Source organism: Anopheles arabiensis, chromosome 3 (assembly GCF_016920715.1).
Source record: "Anopheles arabiensis isolate DONGOLA chromosome 3, AaraD3, whole genome shotgun sequence".
Classification (NCBI taxonomy): Eukaryota; Metazoa; Arthropoda; class Insecta; order Diptera; family Culicidae; genus Anopheles; species Anopheles arabiensis.
Window position 1 is genome coordinate 21,952,943 of NC_053518.1, and position 26,900 is coordinate 21,979,842.

Genomic DNA, 26,900 nt, shown 5'->3' on the forward strand with positions numbered 1-26,900 from the left:
TTTTATATAAAAAAAAAACGATTAAAATTGATATATAATAAACAAAAAAAAAAAAAAACAAATCAAAAACAAACCAAAATAAATTAGCATTTTAAAGTTCCCACCAAGCACTACTAAAATCCTAGACCTATTCATTAAAAACTCGATTCCTAAACACACCATTGTACTACTAAGACATACTGATCCGTAAAACGTACATTTGCACAATAAAAGTATTTTATGTTGCTTGTGTTTGTGTCGTTTTGTTGTACCATGTGTAAAAATAAAAAATAAAAACGATTAAGATGTGCTATCGCAAAATAAAAATTGTCTAGTTGATGATACCACTAAAAACAAAAAGAAAACTAAAACACATCCCACAACAATACAATGTGTTTCACGGGCTGCACTACTGTTAGTAGCTTTATAATACAGAACATTATTTGTCTACCTAGAAATAAGGATGGCGACTGGGATATATGGTGTTGTGTAATGCTTTTGCTGCCCTTTACTTCCTGGCATTACCCTACACACTAGCAGCACGTTCTACGCGCTTCATAAGCTAATCTTGCCCACAGTTGTTATCATGCTCGTGGGGGTTGTTCTTGGCTGGTATGCCGGCGGGTCGGTATTCTTATTAAAAATGACAACAACAACAACAAAAATACATTATTGTAAAATACTTTAAACTGTGCCGCATGCGCTCACTGCATCCAGAATGGAGCACACTATCATTTACGAGTCAAAAAATAATCAAGAAGCGCTGATTAGTTTTGTTTCCACGCTCTTCCCTCACTTTCTATTTTTTAGAACATTCTCAGTTGTTTTATGGGGTTTGTTTTTTTGCGTTGTGTGCTTTTTTGCTTCCTTCCTGCACGTTAGTTGGCCTCTTTAGGGATAGAGTTTGTTGGCGTGTTTGGCTTGCGTATCAGTATGTAATGTCTCTGTATTGTCAGTGTAGCGTCGTCTGTTAGTTATGTTAGGGGTTGATTATTAATCACAAATCCTGTTCCATTTTTTGTGTGTGACCACCAACCCTTTGAACAGTTTTAATATGGCAAACTAAGACCCAAGCCCGGTCATCCAGCATGCCAGCCATCGCCCCACATAATCTCTGCATGATAATAATGGGTAAGATAAGGGGGATGGATGGAAATAAAATTCTACCTAAGAAGGACGGGGAAGATGGGAATACATGTTTTAAAAGTAAAACGTCATGGAAATCTGTACACTTACATAACACTGTTCGCTCGGTATAATAATTATGTTACACAAAAAATACCGAAAATTTTGCACTAAAAGCTAAAAGACGGGCGCCGCGGACCCCCTTTTCGTAAAGAAGGTCACACATTGGCCGCCCCGTCGATCGATCGAGCAAACGATCTACTAAGAGAGATATGTGTGTGTATCCTGTTTGCAGTAAATGTATGTACAGGTGGGTGTTTTGGCTGGGCTCACGGTGCATTTCCACACGTGCCAGAGAAACGCCCTTTTACATCATAATAAATACAATATTCTAGAGCACCGGAGAAAGAGAGTGGGTGTGTGATGTAAATATATTAAAATCTATGTATTGTTTTACTTGTTCTAAAAAATCATTCTTTTTTAATAAAATAAATATGATCTACTTTTTAGCTATAATTTAATTAAATGAGTTAAGAGAAAGAGAGACGAAGATGCAGGAAAGGAAAAAGAACTTGTACATCTTCTGAATACGGCTGTACTAAAACTGTTCTATAAAATCTTTTTTGTCACTCTGACCATACACGGACGAGTAGATGGTGGGGTGTCATTGCGTGCCATTGGGGTGGGACACGGCGGGGACGCATGCGGACACAAACTGCCAGACACGCGTGCACCAGACCCAAACGATCAATCATCGATGCGCGAAGAGAACAATTTTCATCATGGGGCGATCGTATAATATTTCTATTTATTTACCGGATCCCCCAACCCTTCTCTTGCGCTTACACCAACATTCTGTTGTTGCATCGGGCGCAGCAATCGGCGTCCACAGCAGCACACCAGAGCAGCACGTATGTGGTTTAGTTTTGTTTGCTTTAGCTGTGCTTCACATACGAACACAAAGCGCAAACACACACACACACGCATGAACGACGGGCGTGGAGCTAACGATAATGTATCGTCCAGATTCCGGTTTGCAGGGCGTATCCAAACAGTTTCCCTAGTTCACCCTCTAACAGCATCTATTGGAGGCGCGTAGCAGTAACAGGGCAACAGTTGTCACAAGTGTGTTCACTCCATAGAGACAACGCACCGATTCGCAGCGCGTCTTATCGCGCAGCTCAACCCTCTCAGGGTGGAAAAGAATGTCGCTGTGCCTCCCCAATCATCCCGCGTCGGGAGTGTCTCGGGACAGGGGTTTGCTTTTGCAGCTCCTCCAATAAGCTAAATCCAAGCTAATCAAAATATGATGGTTCAAAATTTTATGATTTCGTAGCATTGTGTGGTTTGCGACGAAGTACCACCAACTGGTTCTGAGGAACTCTGCTTTACCCCAATGTGTCACCCCGTCCTTCGCAACATCACTCTACACTAAGCCGTGATGCATGATCTTTACCTCTTCGGTTTTAGAATTTCCGACGGACAGACTTCATATTTGCATACCAATCTTCAAAAAAAAAAATCCTCCAAATAGACTCCAAGCTTTGGACGACCGAAAATGTAGTACCTATAGGCATCACAAGTGATATGCAACCTCTCCCCCTCCCCTTTCTTAACAGCTCTGCCGCCCCGGCGAGTCATCATATTCTTAAAGCCCAACCAGTAGAAACGTTGGAGTTGGGGAGAGAACGCACATAAAACGAGAAAACAACATGACCGGCAGCAACCGAGACACTTCGCTTTGGAAAGGGTTTGTCGCCGGAATCGAACGGCTTGATTAGTTCAACAGACCGGTTTTTCGACCCGGTGTGTGTGTTGTTGTTGGTGGTGGTACTGCCTCCTCCTCATCACCCAGCATCAGCTCAGAATGTTGGTTCAACTGCGTGCAGCAGCGGCGCTGTGTTTTGGGACACGGACCGATACGGTGGCGTAGGTCCCCCTACACCTTTGGCTGTAGAGCCGGTGTGACATACAGCAAAAACTCGTCAAGGTTATCGTGTGAAGAGAGCGAGCGAAGGCGAGATATTCGCAAAAACGGACAATCTTGGACATAACACACACGCACAAGGGATCTTGTTTTTCCTTTCCTTATAGTTTGTGTTATGTTGAGCTGGACTGAACCAACTTCGAAAACTGGTGCTAGAGAGCGCGATGATCGAAGTTGATGATGCTTATCGATCTTGGGTCCTCTCTATCACCATCCTCCTCTGTGCTGCCAGAGTCTGCAGGGACGCGTTATCTCGAAAACGATGTGTGTGTCACCTCTGAACTATGCGAGACAAGCCGGAGATTCTGAGTCGTACAGGGGGGGGGGGGGGCTTTCGAGGAATGTGTTCTGTTTACACAAGCCCTCTCCAAAGAACAAAATGTTTGGATATAGCTCTTGTTGCCGGTGTAGTCATTTGAGAGTTTGAAAAGCGACAAAAACAGCGAACCGTCCTCCTATTGAAGGGGTTTTCGCCTTCAACTACTTCTACTTGCCAGAGTGGACATACGACACGTGAGTGGCATTCCTTAGAGAGGAGCTGGCACTCTCTGTATGTGAACACAGTTGTTCTTATTAATGCAACTAGAAGCAACAACCAGCGACGATGATGATTAAACAACAATCCTTCCCTTTGATTGCGCTATTTTTCTATAGACACATGTGCCGCCGCTCCGATGTGTGGTGTACTGTCTTCGCATTTGCAAGCCACATATTCACCTCATCTCTATACGCGGCTCTGCCTCACCCTGTTAGTAATCTGTTTTCCCTTTTTGTATATTTGCATCATTACGATGTCGCCGGCCTGTCGTTCGCCTGCAGAGAAATGGTGACTGCAAAGCGCACACAGAGCGATCATTAATCAGATCTCTCACAGTGCGTCGTATGCGAAGCAGCAGCACATCACCACACACCGCGCGCTAGGTCAAGGACTGTGCAGTGATCTTCCTCTGTCAGGGTGCAGTAGCAGCAGCAGCAGCAGGCAGAGCGCTGCTTCAACTATTACACCCCCCAAGAGAAATGATGATGACAGTTGCGCCGCCTTAACAGGTCTTTTATACCCGCGATCGAACTCGATCGGACACTACACTCTGCTATGATGTGAAAGAGCTGAGATGCTGCTGTGTGTTGTGTTGGTGATGGTGCCTTTCTTCTGGTGCTTAATTAAATCGATTGTAACCTCTCCCCTGTCTGCTACATCGCTTCTTTGCACGCATCGGGTGCAGTAGTGGAGAGCTCGTTTACGTTTTCGCACAACCCAGTGTAATGTTGTGTAAAGGGTGTACCACCTCTATTATCAGCCCTTCGGGCACGGGTACCTCACCGGCTACCAAAAGGGCACGTAAACATCGACGTCTGGGCGCGAGTGAGCGCAGTCATCGTCGTGCGCCCTCTTTAATCAACTGTGCGCCAATAAGCAATCTTTCCGGTCGCACAAAAAAAAAACACGCTCTCATCACTTTCAACAACAAAAATCTCATTTTCTTGCCTCTGAGGCGCTGATGGAAATGAAATGTTCAGGGGGGGAAGAAGTCGTGCTGTGGGTCTATTTAAGCGGCCTCTTAGACACCACGTGCCTAAATGCCGACGACCATGAGGACCAATATGCGTGGACAAAAAAAAGCGTTTAAATTGGATTTTCCTGCAGCAGATCATCGTAACACACGGTGTTGTTGTGTACGCCGTCGTGCCTCGGGGGGCAATGTTCGGAACATTCGCTATTGCTTCATTAACCTCCAGGGGGAGCAATAAAGGCGCAAAGGCGGTGGAAAATGTCTGCCGAACGCAACACACATTTTGCGTTTTTAAATCAGTGCTTTTTTTTGGGGGAGTTAGACGCGCTCGCATGATTCTTTAACTCCCCGAAATTCCTCCTTGGGTGAATTTCCTGCCTCTACCGACATGTGATGACGTACAGGCACGCATGGGCCAATAAAGGGAGGCAGCAGCACCCCACTAGTTTGGTCTTCCCAAAAACGGATGCCACTTCCAAATGGCACACACAAAAAGAAGAGGTTTCACAGGGACAAACTCTCTCTTTCCCTCTCAGCGTCCCGTTATGGTCAACTTGGGGAGGACAAACACACGCGCGGACGGACAGTCGCTGCGATGCATCCGCGGCGGCGCCGAGACACGCAACAGACAAACGGTATGTGTGTGTACAATGACCTTTTTTATTATTCTTTTTTTGTGTTCGAAATGCTGTGCAAAGGTTCGCGTGCAGATCAGCGCAACGGACGCGCGCGCAAGACAGCGCGCGCAGCGGTGTGGTTCGCGTCGTAGGGCGCGTTTGTAGGGAAGCTCTGCGCTTCAAACCGGCCACAGCAGTGTCGGGCGTGGAGGAGATTGCTCTCTTTCACGATGTGGTGTGTCTCTACGTGTGTGTGTCACGGGCTATAAATAATTTAGCGCAACCGCCACCACCGGCAGAGTTAGTCGGTTTCGCGGTTCCACGAGCTATTTTAGATGTATGTCCACGCGGCGGCCCCGTTGTGCACACGCCCTACACCACGTCAAGAACAATCGAACACGATCATGAAATAGATTTTACGAAGACGGGTATACAAATTCGATTGGCAATTCGATACGATACGTTTGAAAAATTTGCCGAATCGAAGACACAGGGCACTCTTTAGAGAGAGACACATTTCCGATGAGCATTCAATAGAATCGTCTCGCCGAACGTGCCCCAAAGGAAGAGATTGTTTTACGTGAACAAATTCTTCGGAAAGCAACCGGACACAGGGAGGCATTTCCAAACACAACACACAACTATCGGGAATTTGTGGTCACCACACTCAGCGCGCGCTGCTATCGATTTTCGTTCCGAGAGGAGCCAACTGTAACTACTACTCCGAACGATCGCTCTTCTCCTTTGCCGCAAGCGCAAGACGATCTACAGAGTGAGAGAAGCTACAATGTGTCTAAGCTTAGCAACTGTGATCTTTCAACGCGGGTTTCGGTCCGTTTTCGCTTAGAAGCGTACCATCATTTTTACAACTTCTTGCCTTTCTGCCGTCGTACAAGGCCATTCAAGATAATAAGAAACTATGACACTGCAGACAGGGTGTGTCTACTACCAACCACACGCCCAATTAAACTGATAAAACCATATGCAGAAGAACATCACCTTATTTGGGACGGTAGAGATGCTCTTATCCAAAGACGACACCCCAAAAGATATGGTCTTCGGTCTCGAAAAACTCCCCTCCTTCATGCTAATTAAGATATCTTGCACAGTTCGTGTTGCGTCGCCAGTGTGATAAGCACATTAAATGCTCTTCTTTTGCTCCTCTTCTTGCTTATCATTCTTATCTAGAGAGAGTATTATACAAACAGCCATGGGTTGGTGTGTGGTTTTGAGAGATGATTTAAACAAAGAATTGCAGTCACAGTTGATCAGCCAAAAACTAATTTCAATTCGCTTCACTTTTACGGCAAACCCATCCATATGTAGTAGAGCATTATGGTTAGCAAAATATTAAATTTAAAAAAAAAAAAAAACATATCCCGACCATTCCATCCAATACCATGGTAGTAAGTAGTGTATTAAGTGGTAGTAGTGGTAGTAATAATGAAGCTAGCCGGTTTTCCATTTAGTTTTCGATGTGGCAGAGATTAGAGAGAGCAGCAGCAAGAGGTAGTTGCGAGAGGAGTAGTAGTTGCCTTTTTAGACTACGAAACTGATGTTTTCGTTCGATGGTTAATTGATGTTTCTTCGTTAACTTTCGATTTGTTGCATATTACCGCATCCACAACCTTCGCAGCATTGTCCTTTTCATCCACCCTTTCCATTCACAACCAGTAGTAGAGTGTGAGTAGTAGCGAAAGATATAGCTGCTTAGTCTTTTTGCTTAGTTGTTCTCAAACCCACATGTGGTTACATTTCTTTCAGCAAACTGATGGTTAAACTTTGGAGAAGGAAGGTAAAGGTTTTAAAGGAAAGGATCAGAGGATTGATTGGGAACTATAGGGGACTGGAATTCAAAGCAGCAGGAAGATGATCGTCTTCTACTTGTTTCAGTAAAAATTAGCTAAAATTGTTAACACTCCAATTGAGCTAAATTGAGCTAAAATGAGCTAAAATTGAGCTAAAATTGAACGATCTTTTGCGACCTTTCTTGATCCTGCTGCTTTGGTTTCGAGGGAATAAAGAGCTCTTTAGACATTGGGACATGAGGGAAAAGAGCGTGATGTGGTAGGAGTAATTGTTATCTCGCAAAAAGGGTGTTAGGATACACATGTTATGGCACAATCATATATCTAATATGAGAGAGCGAATGTGGATTATGTTTCGTTTAGGAGGGTGGTGTTGGGTGGTGAGAGAGAAAGGTTGGTAATACATACATATACAGCTAATAAAAACTAGTCCAGTTAAAGTTTGCCAGCAATTGCTTTATTATTATTATTATTATTATTATTATTATTATTAAACGGATGGTAGTAGCGGTAGTAGTAGTAGTAGTAGTAATGGTGAATAGAGTAGCAGCTGGTAGTTGCTAGTAAGAAGTAGCTAAATAATATTAAAAGTAGAAGTAGATTAGAGAAGTGCAATTATTAAGCTTTATTAAAATGTTTCATTATTTCTTGCTGTCGGCTTTACAACACGCACACCTTACATCCTTGTTGTATGTGTTATACCAGAGCAGAATGAGTGTGAGTGAGAAAAGAGGGTAGAGAGAAGAAGAAATATAGTAGTGGTTATAAAACTCTAGCATATTATTCTGCATTTTCATTGCCACTGCTGCCGCTGCTGCTGCACCTGCTGTTTTTGCACATAGGTTATTAGAAGCGAATATTAATTAATATCCATGTTCATACACACCACCGACCGGTTAGAAGGCACATATTTCACATAAGGTTCCAGTAGAACATCCTCCTCGTCCATGTCCATACCATTATCGCTATTGCAACAGATAGATTGGTGTTATATTTTTTGTTTATAAGTTGCGTGGTCAGTGAGATTTTGTTAACATATTTAATTCGTTTGTTTTGTGTGTGTGTGTGTTTAGCAAGGTTATTTTTCAATTGTCCATCATCCACAAGATACGGTAGTAGTTATTGCCTAATTTGTATAATTTCTTAGAGAATGTAAATGAATGTCCAATTGGAGTTGCAGCCATATTCACTCGGGCACATTACTTGTTACACATCGGACTTGATTATCGTTTGTTAACGGTGAGTTTTGTCATTCGTTGCTAATATTGCAGTAACATGGAGTTATTCTGATTGCTTTTCATTGCCCTTTTTATACCACATTCTAATTGGTTTTAACATTCCACTACAATATGCTGTAAGAATTATATACTTTTGTTTTAGTGGTTTATAGGTTGTTTGTGTTTTGCATTTTTCTTGCCTCGATGTAAAATCCAACCAGTTCCAGTATGTTTCATAATTAATTGCATTTCTCTGTGTGTTTCTGTTCTTACATATCTAGTTAGTTAATATTGTTTCGTTATTGTTTTATGTTTTTAATTTCATTTTGATTTTACATTTCATTGTTATATCTGCTAAGATACCGCAATTAGGGCTTGCTACTAACTATTTTGCTTTACTGTTTAGTTTTGGTCATTCCATACAAGAAACGATCAATACACGATAGTCAGGCAAAAGGCACATACAATGCACATTGTGTAGAACAGAGTAGAGTAAGTGTTGGTGTGTTAAGGGCTACGGTTAAAATTAGTATTATAAGTAATAATAATAAAAAAACAACTATAAGCTTAGCTACGACACGGAGGGTTGTGTAAAAGAGATTTCACGATATATAAAAAAAAATCATTCTATATGATTTTCTATTTTCTCCGCTTTACAATACATTCTGAACTTCTCTTGTTCGAACCTTCCTCAAGTCACACTGACGATTCTTCAAATGAGATTACTTTAAATTGTTTTAAAATAGCAAAAAACACACACACTCGGCACACAATACAAACTAATAATAGATTAATTTATATAATATTGAAGTAATATTCCCTTCCATAAAGGTATATAGATATTGCCACCTTGGGTAAAATCGTGCCAGTGTACACAACTGCACAAAAGGCATATATATTATATTGAAGGGTAGTAGTGTGTGTGTTTTTATTGGTAAATATCGCACAAAGTTATAATTATTTTGTGTGCGATAAACTTTTTTGCGCAATAAAAATCTCTCATGAGAGAAAAAAAGATACTAAACGGGACTGGGAAGCGTTTGATTTTGTCCGGAAACTTGGTTTCCTTGTATGTTCCTTCCTGTAAATCCCTCTCTTTTCTCAGCGCAAAGTAAAAATTGCAAAATCGACTTTCGATTTAACAGGGGAAGCACTTTTTTTTGTTTAATAAAATATAAATGATTCTCTTATGCATTCGGTTGTGCCTGATTTCCGCCGCAAGCCATTTTTGCTACACTATTTTGTATTGCTTTACGAAACACACACTGCTGCGCACACGGTCGTTGCGATGGCACCACAAATTATGCGTTCTCAAAATGCATTCGATCTCTTGTAGCTGAATGAGTTGCTTTCAGGCAGATCTTTTCGAGTGTGTGGTGCGGTGTTGTGTTTGTGTATTGGAGGGTTGATGTAACTTTACACATGTATGAATTGCAGATAGTTCTCGAGCACTATTTAAAAAACGGAAAGACGACATGCAATGCAAATTCCAATGCAGTCGTTTGTTTTGCACCACAGATTCTTTTCTTTTTCGGTCATACTTCTGCACGTTGTACGCATCGCCACGCTCGTGTGTTAATTTCCTCTCCTAATCGAGCAAGAAGCTGGCACCGCCCTTTGTTTGCATATACTTGTTGCTGGGTGTACGCTGTGTATCATCAATTGAACCATTCATCCGATTAATCTCCCCGGTTACAGAGCACATTCCCTCTTCCCTCTCTGATGATCTTCTCTGCTGTACAGGACACTTTGATGTATGAAGGAAAACCCCAAAAGATGGTCCCTTTGCTGCACACAACACAACACAACATTGATGAGTATTATATGTTCTCTTTTTCCTTCCATTTTCCCTTTCCCTACACACTTCCTCGATGCATCAAAAGAAACACATACATCCGTGGGATTAGAAACAAAACGTCCCACGACCGGAAGCAGAGACTGATCTGAGAGCCGGAAGATCGGATCGGATCGGTTGGAGAGAGTTCCGACGGTGATCTGGGGTCTGGTTTTGTGTGCGAGTTTATCCGGAAGACTAAAAAGGTTTTGATTTTTAAACAGCCGATTTGAACTGCCTTTTTCTTGCCCGAAGAAGTATGTCCCGTCTTTTTCCTCCCTTTAACCATCTTCTCGCACTCTCTGTCTCTTGCTCTCTCATTTCTTGAACGATCGATTTTTAATACTTTGGCACATTTGGAGTAGAGACAGAATTAAACAAAAAAAAAAGTATAAAAAACACAAGTTGTACAGCTTACAACACACGTTGGAAACGTAACTGAAAGAAAGTAACAACATAACATTACACTAGACCGCAACAAAAATGCCGTTCATAAAGCGTACGGTGGGGAGCCGCATAACAGAAGGCTCACGATTGATTATTTTTAAAGGGTTAAAATATTCCATTACAACGTAACGACTAGTTCACTTCACTTCACGAGTGAAGGATCTCCTCTGTGTGTGCATGTTAACGAACAGTAACAAAGGAAGAAATATTCAATTACCAGGTGTATTAGATTCAACATATTATCGGTTCGGTTAATCGGTCGTTATCAGTGTGTGGTAAAAAAAAGCTATGTAACAAATTAAAGAAAGCATAATTTAAGAGAGAGAGATAGGCACAGAGAGTAGGAGAGAGATTGCGCTTTGCCAGAAGTTAATCAGATGAATGGTACAGATTGAAGGGATTTTAGCATTTTAGTGAGCAGGGGGTGATGCGGCGCACGACACGGATTTTGTTTTGTGTCACAAAAAAGTTACAAAAACAGTTTTCCCATACACGACATGATGCCTTCAACGTGAGGAGTGTATTCGAGGTGCTACCACGAACGAAAACGTTCGACTTGGCTTTCCTTAGTGTGTGTTAAGTGCTGTAGAATGAGTGTGATAAGCCATTGCTCATGTTTTTAGTACAGATGGTCGATCCTTTTTTAGTACATAACGTTTCATGTTGTCAAAAGGATTGCTTGTTGTTACGGGTTCGTTGTTAGCTGGTGTTGTGACCATAATGCATCGTAATTTGCAATTTTATAGCGTTATTTTACGTACTGCTTGGGAGGTTTTCTTTTCTTCTTCTCTCTCCAAATAGGGGGAAATATAAGGAACAAATAGGAACAGTAAGTAAAACGGAGTAAATGGTAGGAGTTGTTAGAAGTAGTGGTCGGTCAAAATGGTTAAGAAGTTCGGTGTTTGGTAGTAGTGTATTGAGAGTTGGGTGTAGTAGTAGTAGTAGTAGTAGTAGTGTAGAGTGCTAGAGCAATTAATCCTTGCAATCCGATGTCCACATTTCACAGTTCACCCCTCCTCTTTTTAGGTTTAGCTTAGTGCACACTTAATGTTCGTTAACAGTATTATTATTATAATTAAAAACTAGTATTAAGGTTATCGTTATTTGCGCACAATGATGCAACAAAACAAGAGCCGCAGCGTGGTGGTGTGTGTTCACATTTCGCACATTCCCGCCATCCTTCCATAAACAGCTAAACATAATCCTCTGGGTGCTACCTGCTAGCTAGCTAACACAATACGTTTTACAATGTTTAATAATTATTATACGATCGTATTATAATGTCCCCTTTTCTTCACACACATTATCATTTCACACGTGAGTGGATTAATTTGCACGTTTGTCGCGCTCAGATCTGTGTTGTTGTACAAGGTTTTTGTAATATTTTGCGTTACAGAAATGTGTTGAGGGATGAGGGATGATATTAACAGATAAGAGAAAATGAGATATATTCCTCAAGTTCAAAAAGGAAGCGTTACAGTACAAAGAAAGGAAGAGATTTAAATGTATCGCACTATTACTTGTATCTGTTGTTTAACCTTTACGCTCAACTAGCAACAGAGTGTTGCTAGTCTTTAAAGATGAGATTAAACAATGAATAAACAAACAGATCGAAAAGATGAATATAAGGAAGTGGTTGTTGTCGGTGATGAATGCTACTAATAGAAGATTACACATATTCAGCGCATTTTTGTTGGGCGTTAATCAAACACAATAATGTTTTTTTTTCTGTTTGTTTGTTTTGTTTTAGGAGCAGCTACACGATTGCTATTGTTTCCTTTTGTTTTTACCTCATTCCGTAGCAGATCTTTATCATTCCTTGGCGTTATTTTGTTTGTTTTGCAATTAATGCGATTATTTTATATAGATATTATTGATGCATACATGATCTAGACGATGTTATTATTAATTATTATTAATAATTGTATGAATATTATTAATATTCGAAGTAACGAAGAAGGGTGTAGAAGATATAGGAGCAACAAATTATATAAAAAACATATATAAAAGTATGCGCGCATGTTTTGCTGTTGTTTTTCCAACAACGTTTAAAGGGTGAAAGTGGGTGTGAGCATGAAATTAATAGTAAAAAAATAGGTAGCTTTATAGATAAATGGTCATTAGATAAATTATTGCCCCACCGCCCGGGTTTTATAAGGGTTGTGTGTGAGTGAGTGTGGGTGTATATATAAATCTCTCTCTAACGATTGCCAAAGGGGTGAGTAGGTGTGTGTGATAGTAAAAGATTTGCGCTGTGTTTGCTTCACACGTTGTGTTGGCTTAAAGGCGTTCGTTTTTTTTGGGCGCTTTGCGATAATTTTTGTTTGTTTGGCAAAAAAAGTTGCATTTTTGTGGCCTTCCAAGTGTTTGCGCACACATACACACACACACACGCACACACACAGCACAACTTATTCGAATTGTTTGTTTTTGTTTTTTTTTTCTCTGTTTGCTCTAGTTGTTTTTAGCGATGCTTTTTTATATTAACGTGGAGTAGGGGTGTGTGAGAAGAGGTAATATAAAAAGGGGGGAGAAAAGTTTGTTGTTGGTTGTGGTGGTGGTGGTGGTGTTGTTGTTGGTGGTGGTGGTTGGGGGTTTTAGTAAGGATGATCGCGAGACGCATATTGCCTTCGTGGATTTTTGATTGCACCTACGCTGTGATCGGCGTACTCCGTGAGCAGCGGATTGCCGGCCGCCGCCAGCGCGTAGCTGTAATCCGTGTAGGGGGAGGCGTAGATCAGCCCGGTCGTGTGGTCGATCGTGGGCGGCGGACCCGACCCCGGTATCAGGCTCGCGGCCGTCGTCGGGACGGAGATGCGGGGCGACAGGATGATCGGCGCACCGAGCGGGTTCGGGGCGGTCCGGCCCGCCATCTGGTTGGCGGCGGCCAGATTGGCCGCGGCGGCGAGCGACGCCTGTGTCAGCATGCGCTGGTCGGCGGCCGACGCCGCCGCCGCCATCTTCCACCGGTCGTCCGTGTACTGTTGCGGGTCGAAGCTGAACGTGTTGTCGGCGGGCGCGACCTTGGTGGTCGAGTCGCGGTACGTGCCGTTGATGATGGCCAGCTCCATCAGCTGGCGCTTCTTCAGCTCGTCCTCGCCCTCGGCGTGCGGGACGAGCAGCTTCTTCACCTCGTCGAGCGCGCGCTTCAGCTTGATCGTCGCCCGGTTTTCCGTGTCCTCCACCGTGATCAGCACGTGCAGATCGTCCGACAGGTGCTCCCAGTTCGGTTTGCCCCGGTTCGCGTCCTCCTTCTTCTTGTCCCGCATCGAGCCCTTCCCTCGCACCATGATCTTGCAGCCCGTCTCCTGCTCAAGCTGCTTGGCGGTCATGCCGCGCGGCCCCAGGATGCGGCCGACGAAGTTAAAGTCGGGATACTCCTTCACCGGGACGTACACCTTCTCGTTGAGCGTGACCGATTCCCCTTCCGGGTCGGGCAGCTGGAGCGGCTCCTTCGTCACGCCGTTGATGTGGAACAGGGAGGCGCGCACCTTCGAGATTTCCTCGTCGAGCAGCCGCTCGATGTGCAGAAACACGTTCGGGAAGGCGGCCAACTGTTTGCGGTCCTTCAGCAGCTGGGCCAGATAGTCGGCGATGCTTTGCGTCGACTGTTGCTGGTTTGGTTGTTGTTGCTGCTGCTGCTGCTGCTGCTGTTGCTGCTGGTTGGTGCCGCTGTTTTCCACCGTGCCACCGTACGTGCTCATGATGTGATGGTTGTGGTGCAATTGATTCATTCGACGACTTGTTGTCACGGGACTGTGAGTCCGTGGGCGTGTGTGTGCCTCTTGGGCGAGATGAACTAGGCGACTCTCCACAAAACCACCCAAACACAAACCAATAGACCGGGGGAGGTTGGTTGGCGGGCACAAGCGTCTTGTCCCGGGGGGTTCTCGTATCACTTGTACTATCTTTCACCGACTTTCTTTAATCACATTCACAACTGGCGCGCACTCACACACACACACTACTGTCGGTCTTTTAATCGTATTAACAACAACGGTTTATCGGCATTGTTTACATGCAAACCAATAGGGCGCGCGCACGTGCTTTTATTCCGAATACACTTTTCTAAGGCACTTTTCTATCTATTAGGCGTTTATTTAACAACACTCACACACGTTCACACACTTGTGCACTTTTCTTCTTGCGTGTGTGTATTTGTACCTTGAAAAACTGGGAGAAAGAAAGGGATATTTATTTAACGAAACACATTTTTGAACGTACTATCTTTTAACGAACTTTTTAAACACTTTTTAACGCAGTTTTAAGTTTTTAACATTTTTTTTTTTGAATGCATGCATACGCATGTTTTATGAACGCACTTTAAACTGATCGATTGTTTTTTGAATTATTCACAATCGGTCGACGATCACACAAACACTCGTGGCGGATGGTGGTGGTGGCGGATGGACAGCAATTGCGTGTTCGATCGTTCGGTTCCTGTTTTATTTTTAAATATCTCGCTATCGCAACTATTTATTTACTTTCTCTCCAGCAGTCTCAGAGTGTGTTGAGAAGGGAGAATCGTCATTTTTGTGTTTTGTGCCACTTTCGATTTGCCCACCAGAGAGTCTGTGTTGTCATAATCGATCTCAATTTGGAGCAGCACACTATGGGCAGTGTGAATATGTGTGGAGGGAATAGTGGTGTGTATATTTCACTGTTTCCTTGCTGGAAATGTTTCTATTGTATTCTTTGTTTTGTTAAAAATAGTATGAAACACTCTATGAAACTAAAAATGATGATTCAACAGAAAAACAAGCTATTTCCCACTTTGTCAAAGCTTTCCGGTGTTATTGTTGGGTGTATTATAGTATGATTGCAACTTATTTGCTTATTTGCTGACGATTCGGATATGAGTCAGCAGCGGAGCGAACATAGAAAATACTTTTACACTTTTTGCCTCAGTGTGTTATCAACATGCTCCTCAAAGAACATTATAAAATGCTTAAGGAAGCTCTTTTTCATGGAAGCAAACTCAAAAAAAAAACACAGAGAATTTCCGTCCATCATGCTCGAGGGAACGCAGCACCCTTTACCGGCGGCATTTCCGCCACGGCTGTTGTGTGTTGCTGCTGCTGATCGACGCATGAGCAAAAGAAATATGCGCAAACAACAGTTCCAGCCCCTCCTAACGCACACAGCAACACGCCGCGCATCGTTAAGTAGCGTATCCACGTCGTGACTAACAAACACACACGCACACTGAGGCCGCGCATACACAACGCGTCTGAGAATTTCCTCGTCAACACTTTTCACTACTTCTTATCTGTTTTGGGTTTTCCCTCAGATTCTCGTTCGCCCCGCGTACGGAACGTGTTCACGCGTTCACGAACCAAAAATAAAAAATAAAAATATGAATGGAGCATAGGATTATGTGTGAAGTATGCAGCACAAAAAAACCGTCCCCGACGGAGGCGAACACAGCCAGCCATATCACCAAGGCAACAGATAGACTTTTGTCACCCCAAAGTGTTTCACGGAACCAGAAAAGTCATCGTTCGCTTCCCAATATTGAAGATACACTAAACAGCAAGTACTTCGAATCCCAGAAAGGAAAGATACAGAAAACAATTTTTCACAAAAAAACAGTGCACCACAATACCATCCCCAAAACAGGAAACAATATCATGAAAGCGCTCTGCCAGCAATAATAACATTTCAGCACACAAGCTGGTATCTCCCTCTCTCTTTCTCTCACTCCTTTCTCTGTCTTACTGCTACTGCTGCTAAGTTATTTGCCCTCCCTCGCTATTCGCTCATACACGCGGGCGTTCCACGACTTTTTATTTGTATTTTTCGTTATGCCTGTTGCGCTCGGACACACGGAGTGCGCGATACAATACAAAAAAAAGGAAGTGAAAAAGACACACCACCACCACTACACTGCGCCGCTTAACACAGTCGCTCCCCGCTGATGATGATGATGTTGATGACGATCCACCGCACACTTGCGCGCTGCTCGCTTTTGCCTGTAAGCGCCTTCTTTTCCCTTTTGGGCGAGAGACGACGCAGCACACACACGATGATGATGATGATGATGATCAACACCATCAGAAAAGTGTGTCAACCAGGGCAACACACGTCAAATGTATCGGTCGCCGCCAACCTACTGTTCTCACTCTACGCACACACGCACACTAAAGCGCTTGATTTTTCCTAGTTTTCTTCCCACAGGAAATAATACACAGGCCATCATCGCTCTACGCGCATTTGCTGACGCTACACACAGCCACACATACACCACACCACCGCAAGTGCTTTTCTCTCGATCGTTCGCTTCTTTTGTCATGTAGAAAAAAAAACAACACACTACAAAAACGCGAAACGAGTCCGAGCAATTGCAACGGCACGCACGATGTTAAACTTCTCCTTTTCTTCACAGAACTTCACTACTGAATTACCTTTCCGCTTTTAACTTCTCTCTTGGCCAAGTGACACTTCACGGGAGTAAGCGACCGCCGAACAAGCGCACACACAACCGACTCAGCGTATGGTTCAGTTTGAAATAAACACAGGGTGAGTGTGCGTTAAAGGTTTACGCCTGCCCGTTCAGTCGAGGGCGCTTCCCACTCGCGCTTATCCCACACACAGGCGCGCGCGCGTGGTAAGGTTGAACGGCAGAGTGCGCCATCTCGCTTTCACACACTCTCGCGCGAGAGCGTACGGAGCCGTGGCGGAGTAGCGCACAGTGGGAGAAGAATGGTCGATATCGGACAATACCAAGAGATGTTGTTAAATTGTGACTCAGATAAGGACACTTTTTTGAGATTATGTGGTGCATAATTTAATGTCCGTGTTTACATTTATTTGACTGATGATTTTTATGCAAAAAGGTCTTAAAAACCACATTTGTTTTCTTTTTGTCCTCACAAACATTCGCCCATAGCGCAGAGTACGCGGTTTACGCTCGCCGTGGCCTCATTCCTGGCGATTACTCTCGCAGATCGCCTTCTCGATCGCTCGCAGACACACGCACACATAGCAAACGGCCCGCGAATTACTTTCACTACGTTAGCTAAACAGAGAAAGCAGTACACGTATGTGCGCTCTTCCATCTCTCTTTCGCTCCACTTATGGCTTACCTCCTTGTCACTCACACACGCGCGCGCACGGTCGTACAACATCAATCACACCCACTCAACGCTTCGCGCAGCTCGCGCGAGCAAAGGCTCTCTTATCTCTTTCCCTCACATCTTTCTCTTTGTTTTTCGTGGTAAAATTTCACAGCCGCTCCGCTCCGCACCGCTGCAGTGCTAACATTCCGATGGAGCATGGGCAAAAGAGAGATTATTCTGGAGCAACTGGCAGGAGCGCAAGAATGTTCTGCCGTGCAGTGTTGCCAGTTTGCGCGAAAAGTATCGAGTCGTTTTTGGAAAATGTTTTGTTTTGTTAGCGATAGCTTAGTATGCTGTGATTGAAGTTTACATAACTCGTGTCGTTTCCCTTTTGCGAGTTGTGAGTTGGTTGAATTTAAGTGTAAAGACTTGCTGTGGTTCGAATCCTACTCCAGTGTCTAGAATGTTGAAAATAATTTACCAAAACACATCAAACTAACAAAGCTACTAGGAAAATGCGGTACAAGCTGAAAGAAAACCGGCACATTTGCACGATCGAACAGACGCGCATTTCGCAGGCGGAAAATCGGGCCCTTCCGCGGCACGTCAAAGTCCTTCGAGCGCTGCAAAAGCTACGACTTGCCTCCGATCAGCATCCGTCCACGGAGAAGCACCTCAAAAGTTCCTACCAGATCATCAAGGAGAACGAGCGGCTTCAGCAATGCTTTCCCGCCTTCATCATACATCCCTTCAGCCTGCTCCGTCTGTACAGCGACGTGGTCGTTTTCATCGTGATGAACCTGCACCTGATGCTGCTACCGTTTGCGTTCAGCTTTTTAGCATTCGAAACGCGCCCAACGCGACACCTGGTGGAGTACATTGATCTTTCGCTCTGTGTGATCCTGGTAGTGGAGTTTGCGCTTACATTCTGCACAGGATTTGTGGTGCTGGAAACGAACGAAATCGTCCTAAATCCGAGGAAAATCTTCTTCAACCGTTTGCGTCCCTTCCGGCTGATGTACGATCTGTTGCTGTTTTTCCCCTACATACTGCTGCTGGAAGTGTTCGACGAGCTGATCGTTGAGGCGGGTGCGGAAGCATCGCTTGTGTTTGTGTCGTTCCTGTATCTGTGCAATATTGCCCGGTTTCGGGATAGCAATCGGTACTTTAGCGTCATTCCACGATCGCTAGACATTTCCCAGAGCAAAATGCGCATCGTGGAGGTCATCATGAACACGCTGTACGTGCTGCACTGGACCACCTGCCTTGGGTACATTATACCGGTGCTGCTGAAAGTCGATTCTTCCGCCCGTACTTCCGATGAGGAGGAACTGCTAGCTGCGATGCATCTCCCACAGCCCAATGTATCCGCTGCGCTAGAAAGGGTGGCCAATCCGTTCGTACGGGTGCGCCTGACGGACCTCGACACCTCCACCGCCTATCGCTATCTGCGCAGCATGATGATAACGCTACGGGTCGGGTTGGCTTCGAGCGAGAAGAAGGACATTGAAGAGCACTACGTGTACCACTGGATCATGTGGCTGGTAATGTTTCTCGGCTGGCTGTGGTTCAACTACGTGCCCGTTGTGCTGTGCCGGTTTTTCGACTCGCCCGAGATGGCCACCGACCAGTACGACAAGTTTATGGCCAACCTGAAAGCGTTCGTGTACAACAAGCGGCTGAGCGCCACGTTGGAGCGGAAGCTGCGCAACAACTTCGCCACCCGGTTCCGGACGCGCTACTTCGACGAGGAGATGATAATGGGCCTGTTTCCCAGCAACCTTCGAAGCAGCATCCGGATGGAGACGTGCCGCCATCTGGTGGCGAGTGTGGATCTGTTCAAAAATCTGCCCTACTTCATACTGACGGATATTGTGAATTGTCTGCAGATGGAGGTTTACCTGCGGGACGATGTGATCATTGCGGCGGGGAGTTACGGTGATTCGATGTACTTCCTGGCGGCCGGTACGGTGGCCGTGTACGCAATGAACGGGAAGGAGCTAGGCCATCTGACCGATGGGGCGTACTTCGGGGAGATATCACTGATCAGGCGCAACCAGCAGCGTACGGCGAATGTGGTTGCGCTGGAGGCGTGTGAAATCTATCGACTGTCGCACGAGGACTTCCAGAACGTTGTTAAACCGCACGCCTATCTGCTGAACCGGATCCGCAAGCAGGCCGAGCAGCGGTTGGCCATGATGAAGCGAAAGAAGGACAAGATGTATGGGAAGAAGTTTTTCGAAGCATTCCTGCAATGAAGCAAAGCAAAGGTATGGTCATTTTGGAATTGATGTTATTGTAAGATTATTATAAACCAAAATTTGTAAAACAGGATTTACGGCCAATCGATCTGGCAACCCAGCGCAACGTCGAACAGATTTCCTCTCAATCTTTCTTTCTCTCTCTCTCTCGGCAACTGCGTGATGCTGCACCCCGTATACTGTAGGTGTAGTTGTGGCCTTAGCATAAGTCAAATCACGCTGACTCAGTGGCTCTCTGTGTGAAGAAGCGTACTCTCTTGTCCGCTCAACGTTCGTTGCCTGTGCCTTCCATCCGCATAACGCTGTACACGCATACCAGCATAGCTTAAGTCATCGACCAACACCCCCATTAGGGTGAGTTGAGGCGAACGGCGCAAAAGAGGCAGCCCGCGGGAGGGTGAAAAAACATGTTGCGCATCGGGTCGTATTTTATGCTTTTATGTTGTGGGCTCTGTGTGTTGGTGTGTAGGGGTCGTGGAAGGAGTCTTCCCTCGGCAAAGAAGTCAAACATAATTCTGACGTTCTGCTTCTTGTCTTCGACCTGATGTTCACTTTCTGGTGTGTGTGTGTGCGTTGTTTTTTGTATGTTTCTTTTCCCTCTTTAAAAAAATCCCTCTCTGTTGCTCACTTTACCTCACACCTCCCCCTAAACGACTACCTCTGTGAGACGAACGCTTTCTTTTCCGCATTTCTTTCAACACTCGTTTCACTGCGTTTGTGGTTAACGAAAAAGGGAGACCGATCGTACCGACGGGCTTGAGTGCAGCGGGACTGCAAACACAACATTCCTCCAAGTGTAGGATGACTGCATATCGCTGTGCTGTCGCTTCTTCCTTTGGGGTTGACTGTTGGCTTCCTCGGGGGGGTTTCTGAACTCTCCCCTGCGATGCTCGATCTTCGGGCAGACAGGCAGAATCTTCTGGCGCGTACTGTAGCACAAAGCCGGCGCCCAGAATGTTAATCCCCGTTTTCGGAGGCTTTATGCTGTTTGTTCCCGCTCTCTACCCGATCGTGCTGTCTCACAGCGCAGTAGGGTTCAAGTACATCGAGGCACAGCCCAACTACAGGGAACAGGGTTGTTTTGACTTTTTTTTTGTTGGCTTTGGCTTTTCAAAGTCATCGCCCAATGAGCACACGGTGAGGCGGTTCGAGAGATCGAGGATCAGGTTTCTTCAGGAAAACCTGTAAAAGATCAGCTGAGGAATGGGAGCCCCGCTACAATCCTCTCTCTCTCGCTTGGTCTCTCTGTGTTCGATCTTTCTTTGACCTTATAAAGAGCTCACACCGTACTTACATTGCCGAGGGTGGGAGACTGTAGGTATACAACGTTTGCGTGCGAATCATGCATATCGGTTGTGTCGATGATACCTTTCTTTCGTATCAAAATACGAAACCTCTCTCTGCCACCCTGCTCCGCCCTGATCGAGTGGCGCAGCTAAGGTCCCGCAAGGCCCGACAAGATTGATCGAAACCAGTATTCAAGCATAACGGGGTACCCCAAAACCGGGGTGGAAATCAGAACTAAAGGGCAAAACGGAACGTGCACGTGTGTGTGTGTGGGGTACGCACTTTTGGTTTTGCACAATTTCCGATCATTCCCGCTGGAAGGGAAGCCCACTTATAAAATGTTGCTTCCTCTCAAGACGCAAGTCTTGAGTCTTGAGGAAACCACTTGAGATAGCGGACGCACGGTGGGGCGATCTATTCTGGGCTGGCGATGGATGGGGTCAAGAGATCATAGTTTTTCCATCAAAACATTCCCCAAGAGGCACGGACGGTTTCGACAGCTTCCGCGATCCGCGATGACCTCCGCGTTGACCGTTGAACCCAGCACGTGGCAGAAAGGGCACACGCAAAGTGAGGAGAGCCATTTGGAGTTCATCAGTCGATGGCGAGTGCCTTTGGTGCGGTGCACTTAGGCTGCGGTATCTGATGGAGAAAAGGCTGGCAAAGAAAATTGACATGGTGTATCGAGGGTGAACGCGGTTGCAAAGAGTCCTTTAGGACCCTTTTCTTTCCCATGGTAGTAGAATATACATTACACAATTAGCAAAACGTAGATAAAGCATTACTCGCTTACCAGCAGTTACGCTGGTATGACCTACCGTACTGTGAGCTCCTATTTTGCACCTAGTACAGCGCAATGGGAAAAGCTGGCAGTAAAATCGTATGAATGGTGGTACTGTTTTGAAATTTCATTTTCCACCCCACGTTCGCGCCGTCTAGACACAGCAAAATAGCACTAAAATGAGGGTGAAGGCACAGGGTAAACCATTACCGCGGGCAGCGTAACCGGGAGGGATCGTCGCTTAGGCCGACTGCGCATACGGCAAATGGGAAAACAGAATAGTGGCGTAAAAATAACTCGCCGTACTGCCGTCAAAAACATCTCACTCTCGAAGCTATTTCTCCATTTTTCCGCTCTGCCAACCGCCCGCATACCGATGGAGTTGTGAGTGGTTTTCCAGCCCGAGGGAGATTTTCTTCTAGTCCGAAACGTTTCCCGAAGGGAACTAGGACACCGGATGGTGTTTTTGGATATGAGTTCGATGGTAAGGCTTTGGGCCCTCTTTGGCAGGATACGGTTTGTAGCTTTCCAACTTGGGATGCGTGAGTCACGTGCGAATGGTTCCGCCCGGTCGTGTTACTATTACGGTGTAAGAATCACGTGTGAAATGATACGGGTAGGTACGGTAATGAAGGGAGTTTGGAAATCAATTGGTTGAGGACGATTTTTCTGAGGAAGATTGAGACCTACCCGCATCAATATGGCTAGCTGGTGGTGGTGGCTGGTCGCGTGCCTGTTTTGGAGGGTTTCCAATTTCGGGAGGATTCTCACAACCTTTTCAGCTAGTTAGTTTTGCATGCATTCAACATTGAATAATTGATCGCATGTGAAATATGTGCATCGTTTTTATGCAGGCTCTTCATCATGAGGATCAAGATGAATTAATTCCTTCAAACAGATTCAATTTATTAGATGTGAATGCGACCTATTAAGTCAGTGTGGTCAGGAATTGCGTGTAGGTATGTTTTCGTTAAACGAGAGGCTTTAAACACGTTTAATAAATTTTGTAAATAAATATTCCAAAATATCAAGCACTTGTTTTCTCATAAAACTGAATTCTCCATTGCTTTTACACGTTTTAATCAGTAAAAGTCGACTAATGGGGTCCTTTCCATTCTAAGTTTGTAGGCTGAAATTTCAGTCCGTCAGCTGTTTGCATTGTATAGCAGTTTTCGAGCAACTATCTAAGTCGGTATAATATACAGGTGGGCTTATCCCAAGGTGTATGAATTTGGAAGGCTGATTTTTATCGCTTCTGTTTCTGAATGAAGATTTTAAGAGTGTTTTGAGTATTCGCGTAGCCTCCAGAAAGCTTGTTTGGACAAATGTTTTAACCCATCCTGTCAAAAAGTGGTATTCAAATTTGGTTATATAAAACATGCTACATACACTGGTTCTAGATTCCACCACGTGATCTCTTTAATGCACCTTGGGGTAAATGTAAACAATACCGTGTTTTCGAACAGGTACTCGAATCTAATTCTAGCTTTGAGGCTAGAATAATCTAGACTGAAAATTGCAGGCTAGTTTTTTGTGTGATTTTGTATGGAGTGTTTACACGATTTCAGCCTCCAACTGTCAAACTTCATGCAAAAAACTAACTAGAATCGTGAAGGGGCCCAATATCAGAATCCATAGTTTGTAAAATTCCTTCACGCTAGTTTTGGTAGCATAGTTTGTATAATGTTGTCGTTCGTTTGCTTGTTTAATTTTCTTTGTTACTATCTTTCTTCATATACTTACGATATAAACTTGTTGCTTTTGATTAATGTTCTCTTTCCTATTTTCATAATTAAAACATATCTTGCCTTTTTGCTTTTTTATTTACTTTCACCTGTTTGAAGATAATCAGATCATAATATTTATGCTTTTGTTGTAGCATCTACAATGACTTTTATTAGTTTTGTAATCTTTCGTTACTATCTCTAGACTTGTGGCAATTTTAAATGTGTTTCTAAAGACTTCAATGTATTTATCCTTGAGTTGTGCTGCTTTTTGAATGCGAAGGATCAGTTTGCTCTGTCCTGTTCTATAAATCTTATTAATGAACAGATACTAATTAATTCTTTCTTAACCTGCACAGAATAGTACTGTAATTAGTTTTTGTTTGCTTTCTTATAACCTTCCGATGCTTTTGGAACCCTGGATTAACCAAACCGTTTGTTTAATTACATTATCTAGCAACATTTCTTCTTGAAATTCACCGCAAAACGAGGGATTCACAATGTAGTTGAGTGTATTATCGATAAATTTTTCGACAAACTATTCAATTGATCCATTTAATTGCATTTCAATTCATCATTTGAACTAAATTAATGTCTCTTTCTAGGTAGTCGCCACTGTAGGTTCCATTCCTGTAATTTTCGGTTTTTCCTTTACTCAAGATCAATGTTTAGATTTTATTTAAAATATTGAACATGGTCACCTAAAGGACACTCTCACGCCACAATCGTCCTCAATCGCTTATCGCACGAAAAGGTCATCCTGAAAATAAACATGTCGCGGCAGGCTCCCTCACACTTGGCTTCACTTTGGCGGCTCCTGGCGGACAAATAAACCCCTTTATATTCACACACACACACACACACGGCCGACCCAGTACATCGGTTTTAGCGTGCTTTGCTGATCAAAGCTAGTGCGATCATTTGCATTGCAATTAGCTGGCGTACCCGCGCGTCCCAAACCCCCACAGGGTGGCACTGTGCAGCCGATCGCATCATCGCATCGAACGGCGCACATCAAACGCGATGCCGGCATGGGTGCGGGAGCATTTTGCGCATCGAACATCGATAGAACAGCAATTTCAGCCGGACCAAAACTCGGACCGGACCGGAAAATAAGAGGAAGTTGCATATCTCCCTCCCACATGTGTTGTTGTGGTGGACCCGCGCACAACCGTTTGGTAGCACAAAGTTCAGCCAGCGGGCAGTCAGCTGTTTCAAGCCTGGTGGACCGTTTATTTGCTCCTGGGAATGGTTGCCACGGTCGGTCGGGCTGGAAACGATAGCAATCGTGCATTTCACTGCGAGAGCAACCGAAGGGTGGAAAGAACCCGACCGGCCCGGCCCCGGAACAGCCCATTCCGGGAGAAATGGCAAACAGATGGTGGCAACCTGTGCCAGTGTTGGCCGTGGTTCGCGCGAATCCAATCATCAGCTCCGGTATGCCGGTGTGCCCCCGCACACTCACGCTCACTCTCGCACACTCTGCCTACGATAAAAACCTTCGAAGCGTGTTGGTTGGTGACTTACTTTGCGATTCAATCGGTCCTGTGGTGCCCGCATCAGATAACCCTTGGTTGTGTTTATGTTAGAAAGATACAACAATGAATCATGTATAAAGCTGTCAATCTTGATTATTTACAAATTCTTAACAATTTTCTTTATTTATACGTCACGTTTGTATAGTTTTTGGACTTTTTAAGAATAAAAAACACACTTAAATGTTACAGATGTCTCACTTATATGTCCCGCGAACAGGGGAAATGATAACAAAAGCTTCTCTATAAATAAAAACTGACTATAAATAAAAACATAAAACTGACAACGTAACATGAAAAAATAAGGCTTTTATCTCACAAAAAAAAACCAGTCCTCGTTCCTTGGAGGCGTTGGATCGATTTTTTTTACTACGTCTTTATACTGCCTTTATGACCGCTCAACCTTTATGGGTTAATCTCAGCTGTTGCGGCAAACGCCACGATCGCACCGAAGCCTAATGGAATCCGCCAGCGGCCAACCATGATTAAACGTCGCCATTGTTGGCCTATCCATTTCCATTTGGGCTCGGGGAGAGGTCGTGCATGCGAAACGGTGCACGATTGGCGAGCAGGGGAACTGGGGGAAATTTAAATAAAACACAAAAGCGACACACACGCAACCGCCGGACCGGAATCCGGATGGGAGCGTTTCGCCGGATCGGGGCAATCGAAATCGGTTTCGGTGCCTGGTGCGAACGGTGCAACCGGTGACGGATGTCTCTTCCACAAACACACTCGTCGCTCAACGGAATGCGTCCTGCGATGGCTTTCGATTCGATTCGGTGTTTGGTGATTCGGAAAGTGATCCGGGACGCGCGGCGCAACATGCGCATGCCTTCACGCTCTTTTCCACCATCACCCAGCTCCCAAACCGAAGGTAAATGACGAAGCATGAATGCATGGATGCACTTTCGGTGTGCCTAAGCACACCTCTCCCCTGCACTCCACACTCCCTTCCCCCACCCGGTCGTGGTGAAAAATTAAGTCGCTTTATTTTTGTCGCTCGATTCGCTCGTCGACCAACTAACGTTTGTGAGTGTGTGCGAGTGAATAAATGAGAACTTCCCCCCCTTGGCTAGAAATGCATGGAAAAGAGCCACACCAAAGGGGAGTTTGTACAGGAATTGGACAACAAATAACTGCGACGAAACAAAACAACAAACAGTGGGACCAAGCAAAACAGAAAAAAACCTCCGGCCCGACCCCGAAACAATTCCTCGGTCCATGTGACACCCACACCCACCCCGAAATAGGTGAGCCGTGCCGGGGCTGCATACGCGGCAACTACGTCTTTATAGGCCCTGGCGCTCAACCCACACCGAATGCCACCCACACCCATGGCCGCATGGCCCACACACTCTCACACATGCGCGCAAACCCGGCAAAAGCCAATCAAGCGCGGCATAAAATGTGCATAAAATATGTAACGAAGGTGAAATCGTCCCTCGCACGAAAACGAACGCGGCCAGCGAAAACAAAAGCAAACTCCGAAAAAGAATGCTGCTCTCCTTCTGCAGCTCTTGGGCTGCTCGGACTGCTCGGGACGCGCGGTTTCTGCTTCTTCCGGGGCGGCCCTTTTTGGAGTAGCAGCAGCAGCAGCAGCGCAGTGGCGGTGTATTTTGTTGTGTGGGAAGAGGTAGATCCAATGCACGAGAGAAGCAAAAACAATAAACAACGCATTAGTTATCGCGTCGCGCAACGACGCAGTGCAGCGGGAACTTGCGGTGGA

The 26,900-nt window shown here is 44.8% G+C and overlaps 2 protein-coding genes across 6 annotated transcripts in view; one reads left to right on the top strand and one right to left on the bottom strand.

Moving 5' to 3' along the window:
- LOC120904758 (protein held out wings) overlaps positions 1-17,061 on the bottom strand; it is a 30,970-nt gene extending 13,909 nt beyond the window's left edge. For 2 of the 5 annotated variants that reach the window (XM_040315059.1, XM_040315058.1), the window contains exons 1-2: positions 16,930-17,061; positions 13,180-14,698 (exon numbers count right to left, since the gene is read on the bottom strand). In XM_040315059.1, coding sequence (XP_040170993.1) covers positions 13,180-14,259 — 1,080 coding nt within the window. In that variant the 5' untranslated portion in view covers positions 14,260-14,698; positions 16,930-17,061. Of the gene's footprint in view, positions 1-7,637; positions 14,699-16,929 lie in introns of those variants that run through there. The other 3 variants (XM_040315061.1, XM_040315060.1, XM_040315057.1) reach the window with 2 other exon arrangements.
- Positions 17,062-17,918: 857 nt separating this feature from the next.
- LOC120904170 (potassium/sodium hyperpolarization-activated cyclic nucleotide-gated channel 2-like) lies at positions 17,919-19,957 on the top strand. Its single transcript, XM_040313979.1, has one exon. It carries the CDS (start codon positions 18,099-18,101, stop codon positions 19,839-19,841), a length of 1,743 nt encoding a protein of 580 aa, XP_040169913.1. The 5' UTR covers positions 17,919-18,098; the 3' UTR covers positions 19,842-19,957.
- The last annotated feature ends 6,943 nt before the right edge of the window (positions 19,958-26,900 follow it).

Coding starts and splice junctions, on each gene's coding strand:
- LOC120904170 (XM_040313979.1), top strand. CDS start 18,099: ATGCGGTACAAGCTGAAAGAAAACCGGCACATTTGCACGATCGAACAG.